The sequence below is a fragment of the Martes martes genome (genome assembly GCF_963455335.1).
Source record: "Martes martes genome assembly, chromosome: 1".
Taxonomy (NCBI): domain Eukaryota; kingdom Metazoa; phylum Chordata; class Mammalia; order Carnivora; family Mustelidae; genus Martes; species Martes martes.
In genome coordinates this window covers 14,777,092-14,798,161 of record NC_137888.1, presented here as the reverse complement: position 1 = coordinate 14,798,161, position 21,070 = coordinate 14,777,092, and the positions used below count along the sequence as shown (strand labels likewise).

Sequence of the window (21,070 nt, the reverse complement as noted above, 5' to 3'; positions counted from 1 at the left end):
CCTAAAGCCTTCAAAAGCAATGCAGTCCTGGCCACACCTTGACTTCAGACTTGTGACAATCGTAAGAGAATACATTTGTATTGTTTTAAGTCACCACATTTGTGAAAAATTTTTACAGCAGCAATAGGAAAGCAATGCACCACATCTGCTCATCTTTTGTGATCCCAGCACCTGAAACAGCACCACTTTGGTATAGTAATAGCAAGTGCACGTGTCAAGGAGAAAAGTGTTTGAAGTTGAAAACATTCTAAATTTTTCTGTGTCCCTCCATTCACATACACATGCTAACGATGTGCATATGTACAGATACAAGCTGCCCACAAAGAGAGTCTAGGGCTTTTCCTTCCTCTGGAAGGTGGTGCTATGCCATGGACAAACCCAGGCCAGTTTCCTCCTGCCTCCAAGAGAAATGAAAGAAAAGCAAAGGATTTTCCAAAAGTGCTGATGGATGAAATGGCCATATTATTTGGGAGTATCTTTAAGTTTTAATTTTTTTTAAGCTTCTCCCTCTAGGATGTTTGGCCAGGAGGAGAAGGGAAACTGATGTTAATAGATATTAATAAATGGAATGAAAACCAATGAGGTTTAGTTTCACTCTGGGACATCATCCTACTAGAAGAGCCAGATTGTACCACCCAGGTGCACAACAGAAGAGATTATGATATTTAAGGGATATGGACTGCTGACAATAGAGCAGGAAAAAAGATTTCCCCTGACAGAATGAAACAGGCAACCCAGCAAAAGGAGAGAGTAAGGATTTTGGAGGATTACATGAACGGAAATAATAAACCCTTTGCAACATTCAGGAAACACTGGTGGGAAAATGATGTTTAAAAAAGAAGAAGACGGGGTGCCTGAGTGGCTCAGTGGGTTAAAGCCTCTGCCTTCGGCTCAGGTCATGATCCCGGCGTCCTGGGATCAAGCCCCGCATCGGGCTCTCTACTCAGCGGGGAGCCTGCTTCCCCCTCTCTCTCTGCCTGTGTCTCTGCCTACTTGTGATCTCTCTCTGTCAAATAAATAAAAATCTTAAAAAAAAAAAAAAAGAGGAGCACAATGGAAGAAAAGTTTGAACGGCAAAGTGCTGAACAAATCTACACAAAGTACTGAACAAACCTGGAAAATTAACAAAATAAAGATGTTGAATACATTTTAGTCTTTTTGCAACAAGCTACTTTCCTAATGGTAGTAACAAAAACTATATCTCCAATTACCCTGAAGATAACTATTTGAGAGAGAGATGGGCGTGCAGCCATTAAATAGTGATCTTGCTGGTCTCATGAGATACCTATAGACGAGTGAAATCATCGTAGTCTGGGTCCCGTTCTTCAGCTTTCCAGACTTTTTGTCAATTTATTTAATAACTCTCAGGTTTAGAAACTATTTATATGAGTGTTTTTCAGTGTATTTTAAAAAACACCAATGCCTGTACCCCATCTGTAAATATTCTCATTTATTTGGTCTGGGATATGTTCTAGGCATTGGTATGTGTTCAGACCTCCCCAGGTAATACTCACATGCAGGCGGAGCTGAGAACCATCTATTTATATTAATCAAGCCTATATTTTTAAGCTGTAACAATAATGATCACAGTGACTGTTTTCTGAGTGTTACAAAATGCCCACTGCTGTCATAGGTTTTGATTTTGGTTTTGGGTTGTTTTGTTTTGTTTTGTTTATTCATACTACTGGAGAGAAGGTGCTTTCTTCAATTTATAGATTTGAAAGACAGGGCATAGTTATAGCAGTTGAACCCAGGTTTGATTTCAATCCTGGGTTCTTTGTGCTATGTTAACTTACTAATTGATTATAAGAGGTATCTGTGGCAGGAAAGTCAATATTTTTTTCTAAGATTTTATTTATTTGACAGAGAGCACAAGCAGGGGGAATGGCAGGCAGAAGGAGAGGGAGAAGCAGGCTCCCTGATGAGTAAGGAGGCCAATGCAGGGCTCAATTCCAGCACCCTGGGATCTTGACCTGAACTGAAGGCAGAGGCTTAACTGACTCAGCCACCCAGGTGTCCTGGAAAGTCAATAATTTGTGCAAAGTTCTCCTGTTCAGTGAGAACTCAAATAAAAACATATGGTTGTTTGGTGAGACCAGAGTTAGAACCACAGGAGTTGGAGCTTTATCATAAGAAATGAACCCCCCAAACCAAGAGAACTTGATAAGCTGCCCATGTAGTTTTGAGGGAGCCTCTGTCCAAAGAGTTGGACCTAGCTGTACAAGGTTGTGCCTTAAGGCAATGCGGGTGTGGTGGTTGAGGGCCCAAGAATTTCAAATGAGAAGAATGAGGTTACATTTTTTATTTGGAATGCACAGTTTTTGAGGCTACATGGATGCTGGATGGGGAGAAAGGAGGGCTTACGACAGAGCAATCAATTGTTGTAGCGTAGGAGAAAGATGATGATAGAGATGGAGGAAAGGAGGTAGAATCTGAAACATATTCAGAAGGCAGAAGCTACAACATTTGGTAACTCACAAATAGGAAGGATAAGGTAGAGTCAAGCGAACTCCTAGGTTTCTGGATTGAACAATTGGCTGGTGTTTCTGGTCACCAAAACAGGGGCAGGAGGAGAAAATAGTTCTGGAGAACTGGCTGGAAAAAGGTAGAGGAGAAAATGTAGTGTGTTAAATTTGGTGTGGAGATTTAATGACATTGAGCAAGGTATAATAGGGAGGCTTGGAAAGTCAGGCTAAAGAGGAGGTTTGGGGACCATTGTTGTTACAAAGTTTATGAAGTAATGCAGTGACAGGGTTAGCAGTGGGAAACACTGTATCAGTCTTGTAGTTTTGCCTAGGCATATCACTAATGATATTGCTGATGGTAATCTCTCACATGTGGAATATTTCATGCATCAGTGGTGGGCTTAATGCCTTATAGGCATTGTCATATTTAACCTCTCTCAGAACAATGTGAGATATGTACTATGACATTCCCATTTAACAGATGTAGCAAATAATGAATCACAAGGTCCTCTGTTAAATAAACGCATCCAATACACTAGAGTTTTTCATTGTATTTTATTCCCCCTACCTTGGAGTAGTCTTTAACATATACAAAACATCTAATATATGCTAGCTGAATAAATAGTGAAATTTACGTCCTACATGGTCACCCTTAAGCAGAAGGATTTGTCTAACAGTCATGGGGAAAGTAGGGTGGGAAGATTCTTTTGGTAAAATATTGCATTTATGAAGTGTTGAAGAAGCTGATGTGGTTAACATAGCAAAGTGGTTTTTTTTTTTAAAGATTTAATTTATTTATTTGATAGAGATCACAAGTAGGCAGAGAGGCAGGCAGAGAGAGAGAGAGAGAGGAGGAAGCAGGCTTCCTGCAGAGCAGAGAGCCCGATGTGGGACTCGATCCCAGGACCCTGAGATCATGACCTGAGCTGAAGGCAGAGGCTTAACCCACTGAGCCACCCAGGTGCCCAGCAAAGTGATTTTTTTTTTTTTAAAGATTTTATTTATTTGACAGAGATCACAAGTAGGCAGAGAGGCAGGCAGAGAGAGAGAGGAAGGGAAGCAGGCTCCCTGCTGAGCAGAGAGCCCGATGCGGGGCTCGATCCCAGGACCCTGAGATCATGACCTGAGCTGAAGGCAGAGGCTTAACCGACTGAGCCACCCAGTCGCCCCAGCAAAGTGATTTTTAACTTACTTCAGTCTTAGGCTTCTTTAGAGAATCTGATAAAAGCTATGGATCTTTTCTCCTGGAAAAGGCACATGGAGGTGAATAAACATCCCCCAAATTTTGAATAATGCTGAGGTTCACTAATCCTGCTAAAGGTTTAAGACATGCTTTAATATCAGATATTCGAATAATTTACATGATTCCTTCTAAATTACCCCCACTTCTATTGCAAGGATAATTTCTCTTATCACCTATTACAACCAAATTCTGGTGTAGCTAGAATTAAGCATTAGAGTATTCCTGAGGCATACATGTGGTTTTTATTACCTCTCAATTCAGATAGAAACAAATCTACACCCTTTTCAAAATCTACTGTTTGGAAGTTTTTCCAAGTATGCAATTGGGCATCCTGTGCACTAAGAGTATAGACGCATTGCAAATTCCTTCTCTACATTATTAGTTATCCACAGAGGTCAATTAATTCTTGTGCATATTAAGTAACATACTCATATCTATGAACCGCTCCTTACAACCAAAATTTACTCTATGCTCAGGAAATGTAAAAGGATTTTAATATCAGCCTGAGAGAAACAATTAGGTTGAGAATGTGTTGCCAAAATAATTATATACTATACTACAAATTATCATCAGTTAGAATAAATTGAGAGTCATCATTATTACATCATCAGGATTTAGCCAAAGTAATGAACTTCCCATCAATTAATTGTCTCAAAGACTACCAAAGGACTCCAGGAACTTAAAAAAAAAAAATGAACTGCTTAATTATTCCCTCATTTCTTTGAAAGCCTACTAAGTACAAGGCAATGTGCAAATTCTTTATGTTTGGACACTGGGAAGAGGATTCCTAATCACTTACATGCCTGGAGGCTCAGAGCAAAAGAGAACCTTAGCAAGATTAGAATCCAACAATCCTATTTTACAGATGAAGTGACTGTGTTGGAGAAGAATCAATGGTCTTGCTCAAAGTAGCATATTTAAAAGATCTAAGAAACTCAAGTCATTGCCACATTAAGCCCTGGCTTGAAATTCCAGCCTTGCCATTAATTAGGTGGATGACCTGGAAATTCATTTATCTCATCTGTAACATGGGATATTTTGAGAGGATAAGAAGATATCCTAGTGGAATGCATAGCATATTCTGGCACACAGTGAGTGCCCAATGAATGGTGATTATTTTATTCTATTAGGACAAGAGCAGAATTTGCAACTGGATCTACCAACCTTCAGTCTAAGACTCTTGTCTCAGTCCCTTCCTGCTTTAGAAATGAGTTTCCCTGTATTTCACCAGTCTGTGGGCATTGGGTAGCCACATTCTGTGACTTTAATTTTCAAGCTCTTTTTTTTTTTTTGCTCAAGGGGGCAGGGATTTATTTTATGTTGTTGTTGTTTTTACTGTTGTATCTTTCTCAACTTCAATCGGTGCTCAACAAATATGTGTTAAATGAAAGAGTGAATTTTTCTACTGTGTCCCTACTCCATTCTCTCCTTGGCTTCAATATAATCAACATTTCTTAAGGACTTATGTAAACTAGACAAATGACGGGCTGTTGGAGAATAGAATGAAACACTGCATTAAAGGAGTACAGAGCCTAATTAGAATGTGTTCCATGGTCTACTGCGAAGAGAATCAGTTGGCATCTTAGTGTACATAACAGCAACAGATTGGGATTTTTTTTCCCTCGCTTTTAAATCCCAAGATAAGTTTTGAATCCTAGCCTCCCAGCCTAGCCACTGCTGGTTCTGTGACCTTGGGCAAGTAACAAAAGCTCTCTGAGCTCTGTCAGTTTCTTGTGTATAGAATTTTCTTATAAAAATTAAGTGAATGATGCATTTTATCTTCTTAGCAACGGTGCCTGGTACCCAGGGAGTTCCATAAGAGGTCGTTCTTAAGGTCTTTGGCCTACTCTGTGTGTGTATGATTAGAGATGGGGTTACATATCTGACTTAGTGGGTGTGGGTTCCAAACATAGGTTTATAACCTCTTGGCACATCACAGTTATACTGCTTGACTGTCTGTTTTCTGTGTTGAGAGGTGAAGACTGACAGTGCTTCTGTCCTGTGGAAACATGAAATGAACTCCTTCTAACCACCTCTCTTTGTCCCAGTGCCGGGCAATAGGTTCAACTTCTATGGGGAAAGAATCAATCCATAAAATTATTTGATTAATCAGCATTGCCCCTGCATGTCCTAGTAGAGGGAAGCTAGGCATTTAAAAAAAAAAAAAAAAAAAGAAAGAATTTTCTCCCTGGCCTTGTTATGCTAATTGACAGAAAGGAAAAAAATAAAAACAAGAGCGTGCAAATGTTGACAGGAAAAAATGTGATATAATTCCACAAAATATTTCAGTACTAAAATGTTTTATGGAGACTAATGGCTCAATTATAGCTTCATACTCATTGCTGTAAGTGTCGTGAGGGGAAAGAAGTCTCTCTTCTGACACACTTGTTCATGTAAACAAGAGAGCAGGTTTCCTGAGTCGGAAACAGTATGTTCATGCTCGGTATGGCCGCTCTCCAGCTCAGGGACTTGGCCCAGGGACGCAGTTTCCCTGCTGGATGGAGTATCACAGTGTTCCCTCCCTTTCTATCAGGGAAGCATTAGGATTCCGGCTACCCTGCTTGAAATTGTGACTTGCTTTCTCAATCCTATTACAGGATTTGAAAGTGACTATGCATTTCTCTGAAGAGGCGAATTTATTTTCAGGAAGTGGAATCGTAGGCTGAAATGCATTACAGTTCTTAATATAGGATTTCAGGGGTTGAATAAAACCTTCCTTTGAGGAAACTGAGGCATAGAAGAACAACTTGTTCCAATGCCTTGGCGGAGTTGAGAGTATAGTACACTAAGTCAGATGGAAGGGAGGTAATTTTGGAGAATGCTTTTATCAAGAGCTTCTAATATAGTTCTTGGATCATTCATTCACCCTTTTCCTTTATACATTCAACAGAGCAATATTGAGCGCTATGTTTCAAGTAATGTACATCCTCGGGATTTGGGAGAACAAGACAAAGGAGGTTTCTATCCCCTTGGAGGTTATAGTGTTCTAGGGAATATGGATAACAAATGAGTCAATGCTGGGATGTTTGCATTAAGAACATACTCATCTCATGGCAGATGAAATTATTACTATCTCTGAGCTTCTTTTTTTTTTTAAGATTTTATTTATTTATTTGACAGACAGAGATCACAAGTAGGCAGAGAGGCAGGCAGAGAAAGAGGGAGAAGCAGGCTCCCTGCTGAGCAGAGAGCCCGATGCAGGGCTCGATCCCAGGACCCTGGGATCATGACCTGAACCAAAGGCAGAGGCTTTAACCCACCGAGCTACCCAGGCACCCCTGAGCTTCAATTTTTGTGTGCAAAAGAGGGATCAAACTAACCATACCAAAAATTACTGTGTAGATCCAAGGAGATAGTTTCTTAACACCCAGCATGGCACTGGGCACATTTTAGGCATGCTAGTACACAGTCTTCTTATGTAGTTCCTTATCTTTAAATTCCCTCCCATCAGCACTCTCTTGGTAGAATCACACTTAGAAGCCAACAAGGGGGCAGATAAGGTGGGCAGTGAAGAGTCAGTGGGAAGAGAGTGGGACTTGGAGGAAGTGAAAGCAAAGAGTTGCAGACAACTGGGAGTGTCCACATTGGAGACAGGCTTGGAGAGAGGAGTATCCTTGTGAAGCAGCAGGACACCAGCTGGGAGGTGGCAGATGCGCAGGGAGAGAAGAGGACACCAAGTAATAGGATGGGTCCCCTGTGTGTGCTGCTGGTTGTTGGGGCCACTCTCAGACTACAGAAAGTCATGAAGACAGTTCATTCATATGAAGTCTCTGTTCCTCTGTAACCTAATCAAGTCTTGACATTTGAATTTCTAACTAATTTTTAGGAAATAACTTTTCAGATTCTCATCATATAGCACTTGTTCAATATGAATAGAAATAATTACTTTGCTGGAGTGATTAGCATGCCCAAGAATAACTATAGACTTTTCCCCAATTTTTACTTTTAGATAAATGTCAGATATCTTCTTTAAAGTGCATTTGATTTCTTTTTTTTTCCTGAAGAATCATTAAAAAGTAGTAAAATATGATGAAGTTGCAGAGAAATGCACGGAAATAATGGGAAATGTACTTGAGAAGAAAGCCAAGTTGACCTGGCAGAGAAAATTTTATCAGCAATGATTTTAGTCACCAAAAAAGCAGGAACTATTAATATTAATATTAATATTAATATTAATCTCTAAAGGAGACCAGCAGCAGGTGGTTGTGTTTTCTCCAGACATTTCTGGAAGCTTATTTTGAAATGGAAAGGCTTGTCCATTCTGAATGGGGGTCCTTCATGGTAAAGTGGGCACGTAGGCTCTGATAATAGGTGGTCTCCAGACCATGAGGCAGCCTGGCCAATTAGAGAGTGACCTAGTTGGGGCACTTAACATATCTGAGCTTTAGTTTCTTCAACTCTGAACTGAGAATACTAAATTTACCCAGGGGTTATTTGAGGCTGCATAAGACAGTATATAGGATGCCAGGCACCATCATTTGCACTTCAGTAGAAGAGGTAGGAAGAGATTGGTTGAATGGTGGCCAGAATTAGGACCTTGAACTCCTGCACTCTCCAGCTTCCCTAGGGACACGCTTGGTAGACAGAGGGGAGGTCTCTTTGTTTCTACAGATTGTTGCCCAAAGCTAATGGGTCAAGTCAAGCTGGATCACACGGAGCACTTGGGCCTCATTTTGACATTAATACAAAGTCCTGAGGTCTTCAATCTCACTTTCCAACCACACAGCTTCTTGGAGGTCCAGATTAAACCTGGTTAAACCAACCAGGAGCCCCCCACCTCCATCTGTAGCTCAGTAGTCTACAACAAAAGGTGGATGAACATGCTCTTTAGTAGTTTCCCGCAATGCCTCACAACAATCTTACCATGCACCTGACGAAGAAGAGTAAACACAAGATAAAATATAATATGGCAAGGACAGAGGCAAAAGGGTGCATGTCAATGGCTAGAACAAAGCTGAACTAATCCCTCACCCCCTTACCCTAGCAGACACTTCTTGGGTGTGCTTCACTAAGAGGGGTTTTTTGGTTTGTTGTTTAAAAAATTGGTCTTTGGGGGGCCTGGGTGGCTCAGTAGGTTAAAGCCTCTGCCTTTGGCTCAGGTCATGATCCCAGGGTCCTTGGATTGAGCACCGCATCAGGCTCTCTGCTCAGCAGCGAGCCTGCTTCCCCCCGCCTGTGCCCCCCCGCCCCGCCTGCCTCTCTGCCTACTTGTGATCTCTGTCTCTGTCAAATAAATAAATAAAATCTTAAAAAAAATTGGTCTTTGAATGATGTAATCTCTATGCTACCAGGAAAGAGCCAGTTGCGTCAAAGGAACATTACATCCATATTTATTGAAATAGAGGAAAAACTCTAGCAGCTCTTTCCTAGGCTTGCCCATTCTAAGCCTGTGCTTTAGGGGAGAGGTTGCCAGTTATGTGAGCCAAATGGGTATCTCACCAGGAGAAGACTCATCGGCAAGTCATTCTCTTAAATGTAATGGAAGTCCCCAGTCTCTGTTATAACAGACTCCTGGGAAGAGATACTTCTTAGCATTTTGAGGGCTACACATAAAATCTGGGTGTTTTTCTCAGTTCTGGTTCACACCCCATTACACACTTTAATGAACTGTATTGAAATTCTCAAATGAAGCCTTAAGATAAAGTGGGCTGATGCTATTTATTTTACCTTTAAAGTGAGCTGTGGACATCACTGCAACATGCTTGCTTTCTTTAATGAGAGATCATTTTAATTATAATATCTGAAGATTTGTTAACGCAACTGTACCTAGAAGTTGGTAACACATACTCTCCTCCTAACTGGAAAAGCAATATTTCATAGTGGATAAGGTGCAGGGTGGGATAGAGGAGGCTGAGTTCGTTTCTTAATCCTCTCAAGTGAGATTAGCCTTGATGATGTCTCAGGTTTTTTGTTTGTTTGTTTGTTTGTTTTTTTAAGTAGACTCCATGCCCAGCATGGAGCTCAGTGGGGGCTTGGATTCACAACCCTGAGATCCAGACCCGAGCTGACATCAAGAGTCGGACACTTAACCAACTGAGCCACCCAGGTGTCACTCTAAGATTGTTTTCAACCGCAACTTAAAATATGTTCTATGACTTGAAATAGATTTTTAGTGTAATCATCCAGGAGATAATGGAAACCTCTAGTCAACTTTCCTGATTGTCTACTTTCAGTGAAATTGAAGACTTAACTCTGAATTCAATGGCTTTGGAGAGATGCCCTTCAAATATGAGATCCAGCACTGGAGAGTCATGCGGGATGGCTGCTCTAAGAGCTCTCCCAAGTGATTTGGAAATCCGCAGCTCTACATTTGTGCAGGGGGTTGGTCTACTTGTGAAATTACTGCCCATTTCCAGTCAACCACATAGCACATCCCAAACCTTTTAAGCCGGGGAGTACAATAATGGTTTGTCATTTCAGATAAGAACATTGCCTTATGCCACAGTAACTGCTTAAATTAAATACAAAGAGACACCCATTAAGGCCACGTAAATATGACCTGGGTATTTTTTCCCATGTTTCTCCAAGTTCATACCTTGATCTTTTATTAATGCATCTATTTTAAGCATCTTGCTAGCCTTTTCCATTGTCTTTGTCTATGCCAGAGTTTTTCAACCCCAGCACTATTGGCATTTTAGGGTAACAGTTCTTTGTTGTGGGGGATGTCCTGTGCATTATAGAATATTTAGTAGCATCCCTGGCCTCTAATTACTAGTTGCCATGAGAGTGCCACTGTCCCCAATATGACAACCAAAAATGTGCCTAGACATTGCCAAAAGTCCCCGAAGGTACAAAATCACTCGAGGTTGAGGACCACTAGTCTATGCTTTCTCTTCCTTAGACCAGTACTGTATCCTGAAGTGCTCAGAAATGATTACCCTGTTGTTATCATTATTCCTAACATTACTAACACCTTTCATTTACATACAATTTCACGATTTATCAAGTGTTTCCACCCACAGTATTCATCAAGATTAATGCATGGCAGCTCATTGTCTGTGACAAGTCAGAAGAGAGAAGCATCTTTTCTTTGTTGTCCCTGTGTCCTCTTTTCACTACGCTCAAAATCCTACATGTTTGACAAAGAGGTCTTGCCATGAGGAAGATGTATTTAGGACAAGTCAGGTGTTATGTAAATGAAATCTGTTCAGGCTTTTCAAGAGATGTAAAAGAAAAGATGTTTAATAACCTTGAAATGTCATCCTTCTCCGCTGACAGGATCTACACACCTCTCAATACATAGGACCCCACGTCTACAACTCTATCCAACAGGTGGCTTCTTTGAACTTCCTGAGCCCTATGAACTCCCTGAATCCTTTAAAAGGGTTCTGAAAGCTGTAATCCTCATCCTAAACCTGACTGCTGCAGTTTCATCACGCTGCACTGAGTGAAGCCAGATGGCATTTTTGAGAAAGAGATATGAACAAATCCGCCCCCCAACTTCACCCCTCCCTGCCCCTCTTACCTGCTTAAGGATTTCTGCAGCTGTTCCGTGTGAACAATCAAATATCACATAGAACTCCTTGCCCTTCTTCATCTCCTTGAGCAAAGGCTTGGCATCTTTATTCCCAGAGGGCAGCTGGCGGATTTTGATTTTAATGTTATATCTGGAGGGAGCTTTGATGAGCTCTTGCAGACGAATGAGACCTGGAAAATGACATTCCATCATGCAACAGACCGTTCTGTCTAAAGAGGATTTGTTTATTGCCATTTGCAGTCAAACTCATATCATCCCCAAAATGTAGCAAGTGGCCACCCTCCTAAAGGTTACACTATTGACTTCTCATTTGTCATTTCCCTTTCTGTGGTAGATTATATCGTTTTTTCCTTTTGTGAGCATGTGTGGTTTGGGAACACAATTTTCTTAAGTGAATGTTGAATTTAGTTAAATGCAATTATCCTCTCCAGCTTTCGGCCAACACCACAAATGTTTAATAAACCAAGTCTGTAACTATAAAACTTTTGTAAACAAAAGTTGCCTGAAGTTTCTAAAGGTGTTCAATGAAATGGATAATGCTTGCTTAAAAAAACAAAAACCAAAAACCAAAAAACAAAAACAAGCAGACAATAGAATACTAGAATTTCTTGGGGCTGAAAACCTCTGTAAGCTTTTCATCGAGTATTAATGTATAGGATACTGTTTCCCAGCTAATTAGCTGGGCTTTCTATATAATTTTCCAGTTCCTACCATATAAACTATTTAGAAATGGCTCATCACATCTTCTTTCTAATATGATTGAACATTAAAGTGGAAAATCCTTTCTTGATTAAAAAAAGATAGATTATAGAGTTTTTAGAGATTATGATAATAAAAGCAGAAACAAAATTCCTTTAAAATCTACCATTGAGAGTCGTTGGAAAGTGTACACAGCCAACTAACTTAACAGAGTATTTTATTTACCACAAATGTGAATCTACTGAGCTACCATTCTTTAACAGACATACTTTACTGGGGGAAGGCAAACAGCTATACAAAGCCTCTGTCTTATTTCCCCTAACATTAACTTGTGATTGCTACAGTGCATGATTTTGGCTCTCACTCGAGGACTCTCATCACACTGGAAAACTGAACATTTTTTTTAAATTATTACACAGTTCTGTGTCTTTAGGATTTGTCAACTTCAAGTAATCAATAAGAAATGTTAAGTTTTATCATATTAAGATGCAAACTTGGGTATGAACCGTCATGGACATGGATGCCGGCTACCTCTGGATTTGATACATGTCTTTCATTTTCTTATTTTATTTAATTAGTTATCCACCCCGTCCACCCAAACCATATTTTTGTGGGTCAGATATTAAAAGATTCCTCTAACATCTTGGGTAGGTTGCGATAACTTTGTAATTAAGCTGCTCTTCAGAGTCTAATGGATGCAAGCAATTGCAGTGGAGTGGGGGGTGGTAGTGGTTAGGATCTGTAGAACCATAACAAGATTTACTGCTCATTATTTAAAAAAAATTTTTTTACATGAGAATTGAAATTGGTAGAATGTAGCCTTCATGGATTCTTGCTTTTTTCCAAGCCAATCAGCATGGTTGAAGGCTCTCAGTTACCAGTAATGAGCCACTTACCCTCTTCACTTCTGGAATTGCTAGTCTTGAGCCCCTGATAAGTACTAAGAATGGAAGAAAACCAAGCACATGGGATTGCCTAGTTGTTAATCCTCCAATCATCCTGTGAAGTAAGCATTACTAACTTCATTATTTACAGCAAGGAAACTGAGCCTCGGAGCGGTTAAGTAACTTATCAGGGTCACACAGACAGTTAGTAGGAGCCATGAGTTCAAACTGTTGCCTGTAAGTCCAGCACTCAATCTTTCTACCTCAAAGTCCAGCCTTACAAACACAGATTGCTGGTGCTGAGGGAACAGAGAGAATTTTGGATTATTTGATGAGATGGGGAAAAAATAGAAATAGGGACCCACTCATTCTCCTTTCTTCTTTACTCCTGGCTACTTGAGTCTCATTTACTTTTTTTTTTTTTTTTTTTGCCCTCCTGCTTTGAAATTGCATAGTTGCTCCCCCGCTCCCCCCCTGCTTTTTTTAAATACTGGAGCATGATCACAAAGGAGATCAATGTGGCCTTTAAATAAAATGGGAAGACCACTGAAAAGTGCATTTCATGTGCTGAAACAAACTGCTCTTTTGTTCTTTGCTGAATGGAATGTTCATATAAAGTGCATCTTCTTATCATGGTGACTTACCCATATTAATGGTATTTTAAAGTCGAATATATTTTCTTGCTTCGTTCATTCATTTTTATGAGAAAACATTTCCCAGATGCTCATTATATGCCAAACCCCATGCTAAACCCAGAGTGTGGGACATGAACCCATCTTGCTTTAAGAGACTTCAGCCTCTGCCTCCCAGAGTCCTGGAATCAAGTCCCGCATTGGGCTCTCCGCTCAGCGGGAAACCTGCTTCTCCCTCTCTCTGTCTGCCTGCCACTCTGCCTACTTTTGATCTCTGCCTGTCAAATAAATAAATAAAATCTTAAAAAAAAAAAAAAGGAAAGGGGCTTCCGTTGTTCCTACATGGCTAGAACCATAATAAACAATGTTCTGGTAATTTGTAATGTAAGTATTGCAATATTTTAGTAATAATCTTGCAGCCTTGTTTTCCAACATTCATTTCATTTTGATCAGCTCAGCACATTGCCCTAATTGTTTCAGATATTTTCATTATATGAAATCTACCATGTGTCCAAGATGACTTAATCTATTTACGTGTTGAACTGCTAGCTGAACTTGTAAATTTACAGTAATTCAGAATTAGTAAGGAAAATGGTCCACCAGCGTTTAGTTTTATGTTGAGATATTTATATTGAGATCCTCAGACTGGAATAAAGCGGTATAAAAAGCAAAAGGAAAAAAAAAAGGCCCATAAAAGGATTTTATCCCATCAATTCTTGTGACATCAATGAGTATCAATTACTACTCAATTTTTATAAATCACGAGCTGAGGCTGATAGAGGCTGATGGAGTAACCTGCTCAAGACGCTAAGGTCTTATTCAGGTTATTAAGCCCAGACCTTGAAGCCAGGTCTACCTTCTGACTCCTAGTCTCCAATTCTTTTTACCAAATTAGTAATCCTTCTTGACTTTGGGATTTCAGGTCAACTAACTGACTGAATGATGGACTAACTAGCTATATGAATAAGTAACTGGATCAGTAAAAGAGAGAAAGAAAACTTTGGACTAGCATAAGGCATTCAACTTTTAGTTGGCAAATGAGGCCATGAATAGACCTTTGCTCTCTCCTCCTCAGAAAAGGTGACCATGCATTTTTACCATGTTTCCCCAAAGAGAGTTATTTTAATACCAATAGAGGAGAAAGGAGAACAACTCAGTACAAAAGACCAGTTTCTAATTGGTCTAAATTTATCTTTTGGAAATATTCACTACTAAGTCCCTAATTTTCTCAGTTTGCTTGCAGGTGAATTGGCCTCGGGAAGGAAGAGCTCAGCAGATTTGAAGATTACAGATGAAGTGGTGGGAAGAAGAATGAGGGTGGGACAGTGGAGTTTGCATTTCTCTCTCCAAAGCAATTGTTTGCTTAAAAAAAAAAAAAAAAAGCCTTTCTGCCTTCATTAGCAAACATTGTAGAATTTATAATTTAAAAGTCTCCTCCACCTCCACCAGAAGAAAAAAATTAGAGAAAGCTTCCCGTTTATTTGCACTTTGCAGCAATCCATCAATTACTTGTAGTTCATTGTGAAGTTAAAATTTATTTGCTAAACAAAGGGAAAGGAAATTGATTTAGGCACCACTCCTAACTTGGCTAATGGTCATCCTGTGTTTGGAAGCTAGTCTTGAGTGACCCACTGCTCCCAGGATGGGACTCCAGCTGCAGAGGACAGAGAGGATCATGCAAATCTGGTGATGGTGGTAGTCTTTCTAGCCCACCATGGTGGAGGGACTTGAAAAATAAAATGCAGTTAAGGAGACAACCAAACCCAACTGAGGGAAATTCGGGAATAAAACTGACCTGGACTTTCATAGTTGTTAATCCTCCAATAATCCTGTGAAGTAAGCATTACTAACTTCATTATTTACGACAAGGAAAATGAGTCTCAGAGCGGTTGAGTAACTTGTCAGGGTCATAAAGATAGTAGGAACCAAGAGTTTAAAATTGTTGCCTGTGAGTCCAGCACTCAATCTTTTTACCTCATCGTCTAGCCTCAGAACACAGATTGCTGGTGATGTTGAGGTCACGAAAGGCAAAGGAAGGCTGAACCAAAGGAGAGTAAAATGAGATGACAACTAAATGCAACGAGTGATCCTGGATTAAAATAAAAACCTGTAAGGGCAATTATTGTGTCAGTTAGAGAAACTATAATATGGTGTCTGTATATCATCTCTTTATCTATCATCTATCTACGTAGAGAGAGATCAGAGAGAGAGAGAGAGAGCAGTGCAGATCCAACAAACTCCATCAGCCATTTCCTGTGGGGAGAGGGTGTGAGGTGTACCTGGACACAGGTGACTTCTATGAGGGTGAGGAGTTGGGTAAATTGGCTCCGAGTCCCTCTCATCCGGGTAAAAAAGCCGAATGGCCCACAACACCATTGGTCAAGAGCAGCACAGCGGGCTCTGTCTGTGCCTGGGGAAAAGCCATGTTCTGGAGGGGAAACCATGGTGCCCTCTGGTCACTGGGAAAGCCACAGCTGTTTAGAACAACCTGCAATGAGCCCTTCTGGCCAGCAAACACCTGCTCCCCCTAGACTCTGTCATCTACGCAGAGCATTCTTTAAGAACTATCATCCTATTTGTATATAATAGTATTGTATTAGTGTTAAGTTTCTTGTATTTGGTAATTGTAGTGTGGCTATAACCAGGAGGGCCCTAGTTCTTAGGCAATGCATACTAATGCATTTAGGGGTGAAAAGATCATGATGTCTGTCACTTACTTTCAAATGGTTCAACAACACTATTAATTATTACTGTTATTATTTATTGTTGTAGTAATTCTTTTATATGGAGAGAATCACAGAGCACTAAAACAAATGTGGCCAACGTATTACAAGCTGAACCTAGATGAAAGGCATATAGGTGTTCATTGTACCTTTCTGGCATCTTTTTTCTGAGTTCACATCTTGCTAAATAAAAAGAGTAAACATAGAGATAGAAAATAAAACCATAAGAGCCTCTTTCCTCCACTCCCACCCCCAGGAATGTAATTGGAAACCACATCTTTGGTGGTTTTAAAAGCACTTCAGAGCAAGGAGCCTATTTATTTCACATGAGTTTGAGCTGGGCTCTGCATATGGAGATAAGTTTCAAAAATGTTCAAATGGCCAATTCTAAACACTACTTTTGGCCACCTATCCACTCTCGTGCACTCAGACATGACACAGAAAAATGCTGATTTGCATGCACAGGGAGTGACTCTGGGAACAGGTAGAGCATATGGAGGAGAGAAAAAAAAAAAAGCTGCTATTTCCAGTGAGGGTTTAAAATTTCCCATGTCTTCTTCTTAAATAATAATAAACTCTGCTAATGACATCACCCCTTTTATGAAGGATGCTACATGCCTTCTAAATATCTTAATAAACCTCAGAATATACCTTCGAGGTGAAAAGGTTATCAGTACTATTTTACAGTAAGAAAAGTGAGACACAGTGAGGTTAATTGTTTAGGTAGGCCCTAAAAATAAGTCACAGATGCCAGGAACTGAAAGGGAACTTAAGGTCAAACCCCTGCTTGATGCATGATTTCCCCCCCCCACCCCCCCCCCCCCACAGCAGCTGTTGAACACCTCTCTTTTTGAGAAATTCTCCACCTCATACTACAGCTCAGTTCATTTCTGGACAGCTCAGTTATATTTAATAAGAATTATTTCAAAAGGAAAGTACCTAGGTTTTCTTGAGTCTTAATCCAATTCCCTGTTCATTAAACCACTTCAGTGGGGTTGATGCCCTAAAAAGGAATGCAATAAACCATTGGGACCCACAGATAAGATCCTACATTTTAAATGTGAATTTCCTCTTCATTTGTACTTAGAAACATGTAAAATGGCATTTCACAAACTTGTTGGTATATTAATATACCCAAATCTAATAGGATTCTTAAGGGGATCTATGTATCCTCCAGAGGTAAGGAAAAATCAGAACTGAGAAATGGCATTGGGTAAGTAAGTGAATTACCTGGGGGAAATACAACACTTTTAAGTGCAGATCTTCATACATATGATTTTTCAAAAGTGCATCCAAAAAAAAAAAAAAAAAAAAGGCAGAGACTTCCCAAAAGAAAAATTGTGTCCCTTGATCAAAGAACCTCAAAGAGGAATCTAGTCAAAATATTTGAGATGCACTCTGTTGCAGTTAGCTCAACCAGAGTATTTCAGTCTTGAACTCTTGCTGATATCAATGGTAGCTAAAAATAACATACCTCTGTGCAATATCCAAATTGATTCTGAAAATCTGAATAGGGTTCTGGGCAGAGACTGGAGTGGGTGGATAAGAAGGGTAGAAAAGAGTGAGGATAGAGGAAAAAAAAGAACTATAACTTATTATTTTATTGGTTCTGAATGACAAGAACTTCTATTCCCTCAGCTGTTTCAGGTGGAATTATGGGAGGGTATCAGAAGTGTTCTGGCTAGCATGAATGGTCATCATAACACAGTGGGCGAGCTGTGATTGCCGAAAGGGAAAAGATTGACTTATTGTTTTATTTGGCACTGATTGCTTACTGAATATCTTTCATTTTGGCTTGGACAACACTTAGAGCAAAATGTTAATTTTCTTCAAATCAGAATTTTAGGCTTCTGTTAAAATTCTTGGTTCTAGACAATATATTCTTTGTTTTCTATGGGAAGATGGAGGGAAAGGTAATAAACATAATAAATCCAAGTCACTATTAAATTCAGCCATACAGCCATAAAAGGCATTATTTTACTTATTTATAGAGTGGTTGAGCATATTAACTGAGTTAATTGTATAAATTATTTAAAAGAGTGTGTACCACATAATTAGAACTCAATAATTTAGTTATTGTGATATTTGTGGTTGTCATTTCTCTTGTGTTTTCTCCTTGAAATTATTGTTTTTCCAGTCACTAACATTTTTATGTATGTTAACCTTATTTCAAATTAATCCTCTTCCTAAAGGTTTGAGATAATGTTTCAAGTGATAGTTAATAGCTCTTTATTGTAGGCTGCGTTTTAGGAATCTCATGGCTCTGCTGTGTTGAGAAAAATGACTTATGGCAACCATGGATGAAAAAAAAATCTCTTGAAGACTATGTGTTGTGAACTCAGGGCTAGAGGCATCTGGCTGGAACTTATTTCCTTGATGGTCTTATTAAGTCTCATCTATATGCTGAGGACTCTCAAATCTGTATCTCCACCTCACATCACATTTTGAACTCCAGACTTATATATCAGCTGCCTACTCATCACCTTCATTTGAATGTAGTAGATATTACAAATTCAAACTTACCATATTTATGACTAAACAAACTCCTGCTATCATCCTTATTCCTCCAAAGTAGTTCCATCTATAACCTTCCTACCTCAGATGAGGTTAACTCTTTCCACGGGCTCAGCTAAAAAGTTTAGACTCACACTTGACTCCTCTGTTAGCCAGCCTCCACTTCTTCAGGGCATTATGCTAGCTCAACACTTGAAATATTTCTAGAAACTGACAATTTCTTACTCTTCTTTTACTTACCTTCCTCAGTTGTCTTGATTTTTCCAGAAGGTACCCATTTTTACCCTTGCCTGCCTATATTGTATTATTCATACAAGAGTCAGAATGATCTTTTTATTATGTAAATCTGATCATGTCACTCTTCTGCTTTAACTGTCCAATGGTTTTCCCATTTCATGAAAAGCAGAAGCTCTCCCTGTGGTCTATAAAATCCGCCATGATTGATACGGTGCATTTCTCTGACCTACTTTCCCACTACTCTTCCCCTCTCACACTGATCCTACTGCACTGGCCTCCTTGTTTGTAATAAAAAAAAGATTTATCAGAACACACCATACTTGTTCATTTGCATGTTGCCTATGGCTGTTTTCTTGGTATGTTGGCCGAGTAAAATCATCGTGACCGTATGATCCATAAAGTTTGAGCTATATACTATCTGGCCCTTTAGAGAATAAAGTTTGCTGGCCCACTAGTTGTGCCTACATTTCACTGAGATTGGCCTTGAAAAAGCAGAAACTGCTGAATATCCTCCACACTGCATTTGGTGCTCAGCTTCTCAGTTCTTTCTGAGGTGTGTGAGGGATAGAAGCCAGGGTTCCACCAGGGGTCTAATGAAGCAGAAGGGATGACCAACGAGCAGCCATTTCTCATTGCCTTGGGTCACCTCTGACTGTGGGAATCAGAGAGAAGTAGGTGACTGATGGGAGGAACATCCACGCAGCAGAGAGAGAGAGAGAGATGAAGCGAAACAAAACTTTACTCCCCCAACAGTTCTCTAGGGTCTTTCTACATTCTCACTTGCAGAGGACAGAATTCTGCCTGGTAGTATTTAGTGAATTGAATTTTGTCCTTAGAGACAAGCACAGTACTCCCCTTGACTTCAATGGGAGTCATGGGCCATTTGGTCCCCCAGACATCTGTGCTGGCTTCAGGCTATTTAACAAACTCCTAAACAAATCCCAGTAAAGTGTTCTTTAATGGGTACTTAATTCTGGTGTGAGGGTGGGTGCTGAGCACACCTAAGTCCTTTCTTTTCCTTCAGGTTTACTAAGTTTTCTCCTTTTTATGACTTGATAATTACTGCAACCAAAACCCTGAGTCAAGCAGTATTAAACCCACTCAAAGGCAAAAGATGTCTACTTTTATTGATCTCAGTTGACCTGTTTACTCTCTGGCTTCCAATTTAATGGCTCAATTGATTATTCATTTACATTTTTAATTTCTTTGTGGGCAAAATCATTTTAACATGAATCATTTCTAACTTAACGCACAACATACAGACTCATTTGGGATTTTCAACTTTAGCAAGTATTTATTGAGCAACAGGGCTCAGGTGAACTTAATAGGGATGAAAGCAGATTTCAGTTTCTTGTAAAAAAAGAGTGATAGAAATGGTAATTTGAGTTTCCTCCTGTGCAAAATCCCCATCACTTAATGAGTGCTCACCTGAAATCAGAAGGTTGGTTAGGACATCAACTTTTGTGTTATCCTTTTACAAATTATATTTTGTGTAAATTCAATTTGAAATCTGTAACACTTATGCCCACGGCTTTAGTTGAGCTCTTAAATTAAATCTAAAAGTTTTGATAACATTCATTAATTTGCTTTCCCTTTGGATGGCCCTACTTTGCTGGAGTTGTAGAAGCAGTGAGAAAAACTTGTACTATCGAGTGTACTACATAATGAGAAAGAGTGGGACTTTATTAGCTTGTGCAATTCTCTGTTTACAAAGGTAAGCAACATGGAAGATGTGATTACACTTACATTTATAACTGAAGGGGAACAGAATTTGCCAGTCCAAAATGGGTTTCCTCGGGGATTAATATAAGATCTTTATTTTTTTTTTCAAAGATTTTGTTTATTCATTTGACAGATAGAGATCACAAGTAGGCAGAGAGGCAGGCAGAGAGAGAGAGGAGGAAGCAGGCTCCCCGCTGAGCAGAGAGCCCCATGCAGGGCTCCATCCCAGGACGCTGGGATCACGACCCGAGTGGAAGGCAGAGGCTTTAACCCACTGAGCCACCCAGGTGCCGCAAGATGTTTATTTTTAAGCAACAGCAGACACAGATGAAGCCCTGAAATCTGAGTGGATGTTACCCTTTTATAAGAGATGTTTACATGTGTAAGGGAAATCTTCATTTGTAAGGGTGTGTCCCTCTCTATACCAGGAAGAGGGGGATGACTCAATCTCTAGAAATTCTTCTAGATGGAGAA

The 21,070-nt window shown here is 39.8% G+C and overlaps 1 protein-coding gene across 3 annotated transcripts in view; it reads right to left on the bottom strand.

The window, feature by feature from the left end:
* Positions 1–21,070, bottom strand: part of GRIK1 (glutamate ionotropic receptor kainate type subunit 1) — a gene marked incomplete at both ends in the record, with an annotated part of 384,593 nt that overhangs the window by 111,289 nt on the left and 252,234 nt on the right. For all 3 annotated transcript variants that reach the window (XM_080810092.1, XM_080810093.1, XM_080810094.1), the window contains one exon: positions 11,174–11,355. In XM_080810092.1, the coding sequence (XP_080666218.1) occupies positions 11,174–11,355 (182 nt within the window). The remainder of the gene's footprint in view (positions 1–11,173; positions 11,356–21,070) is intronic.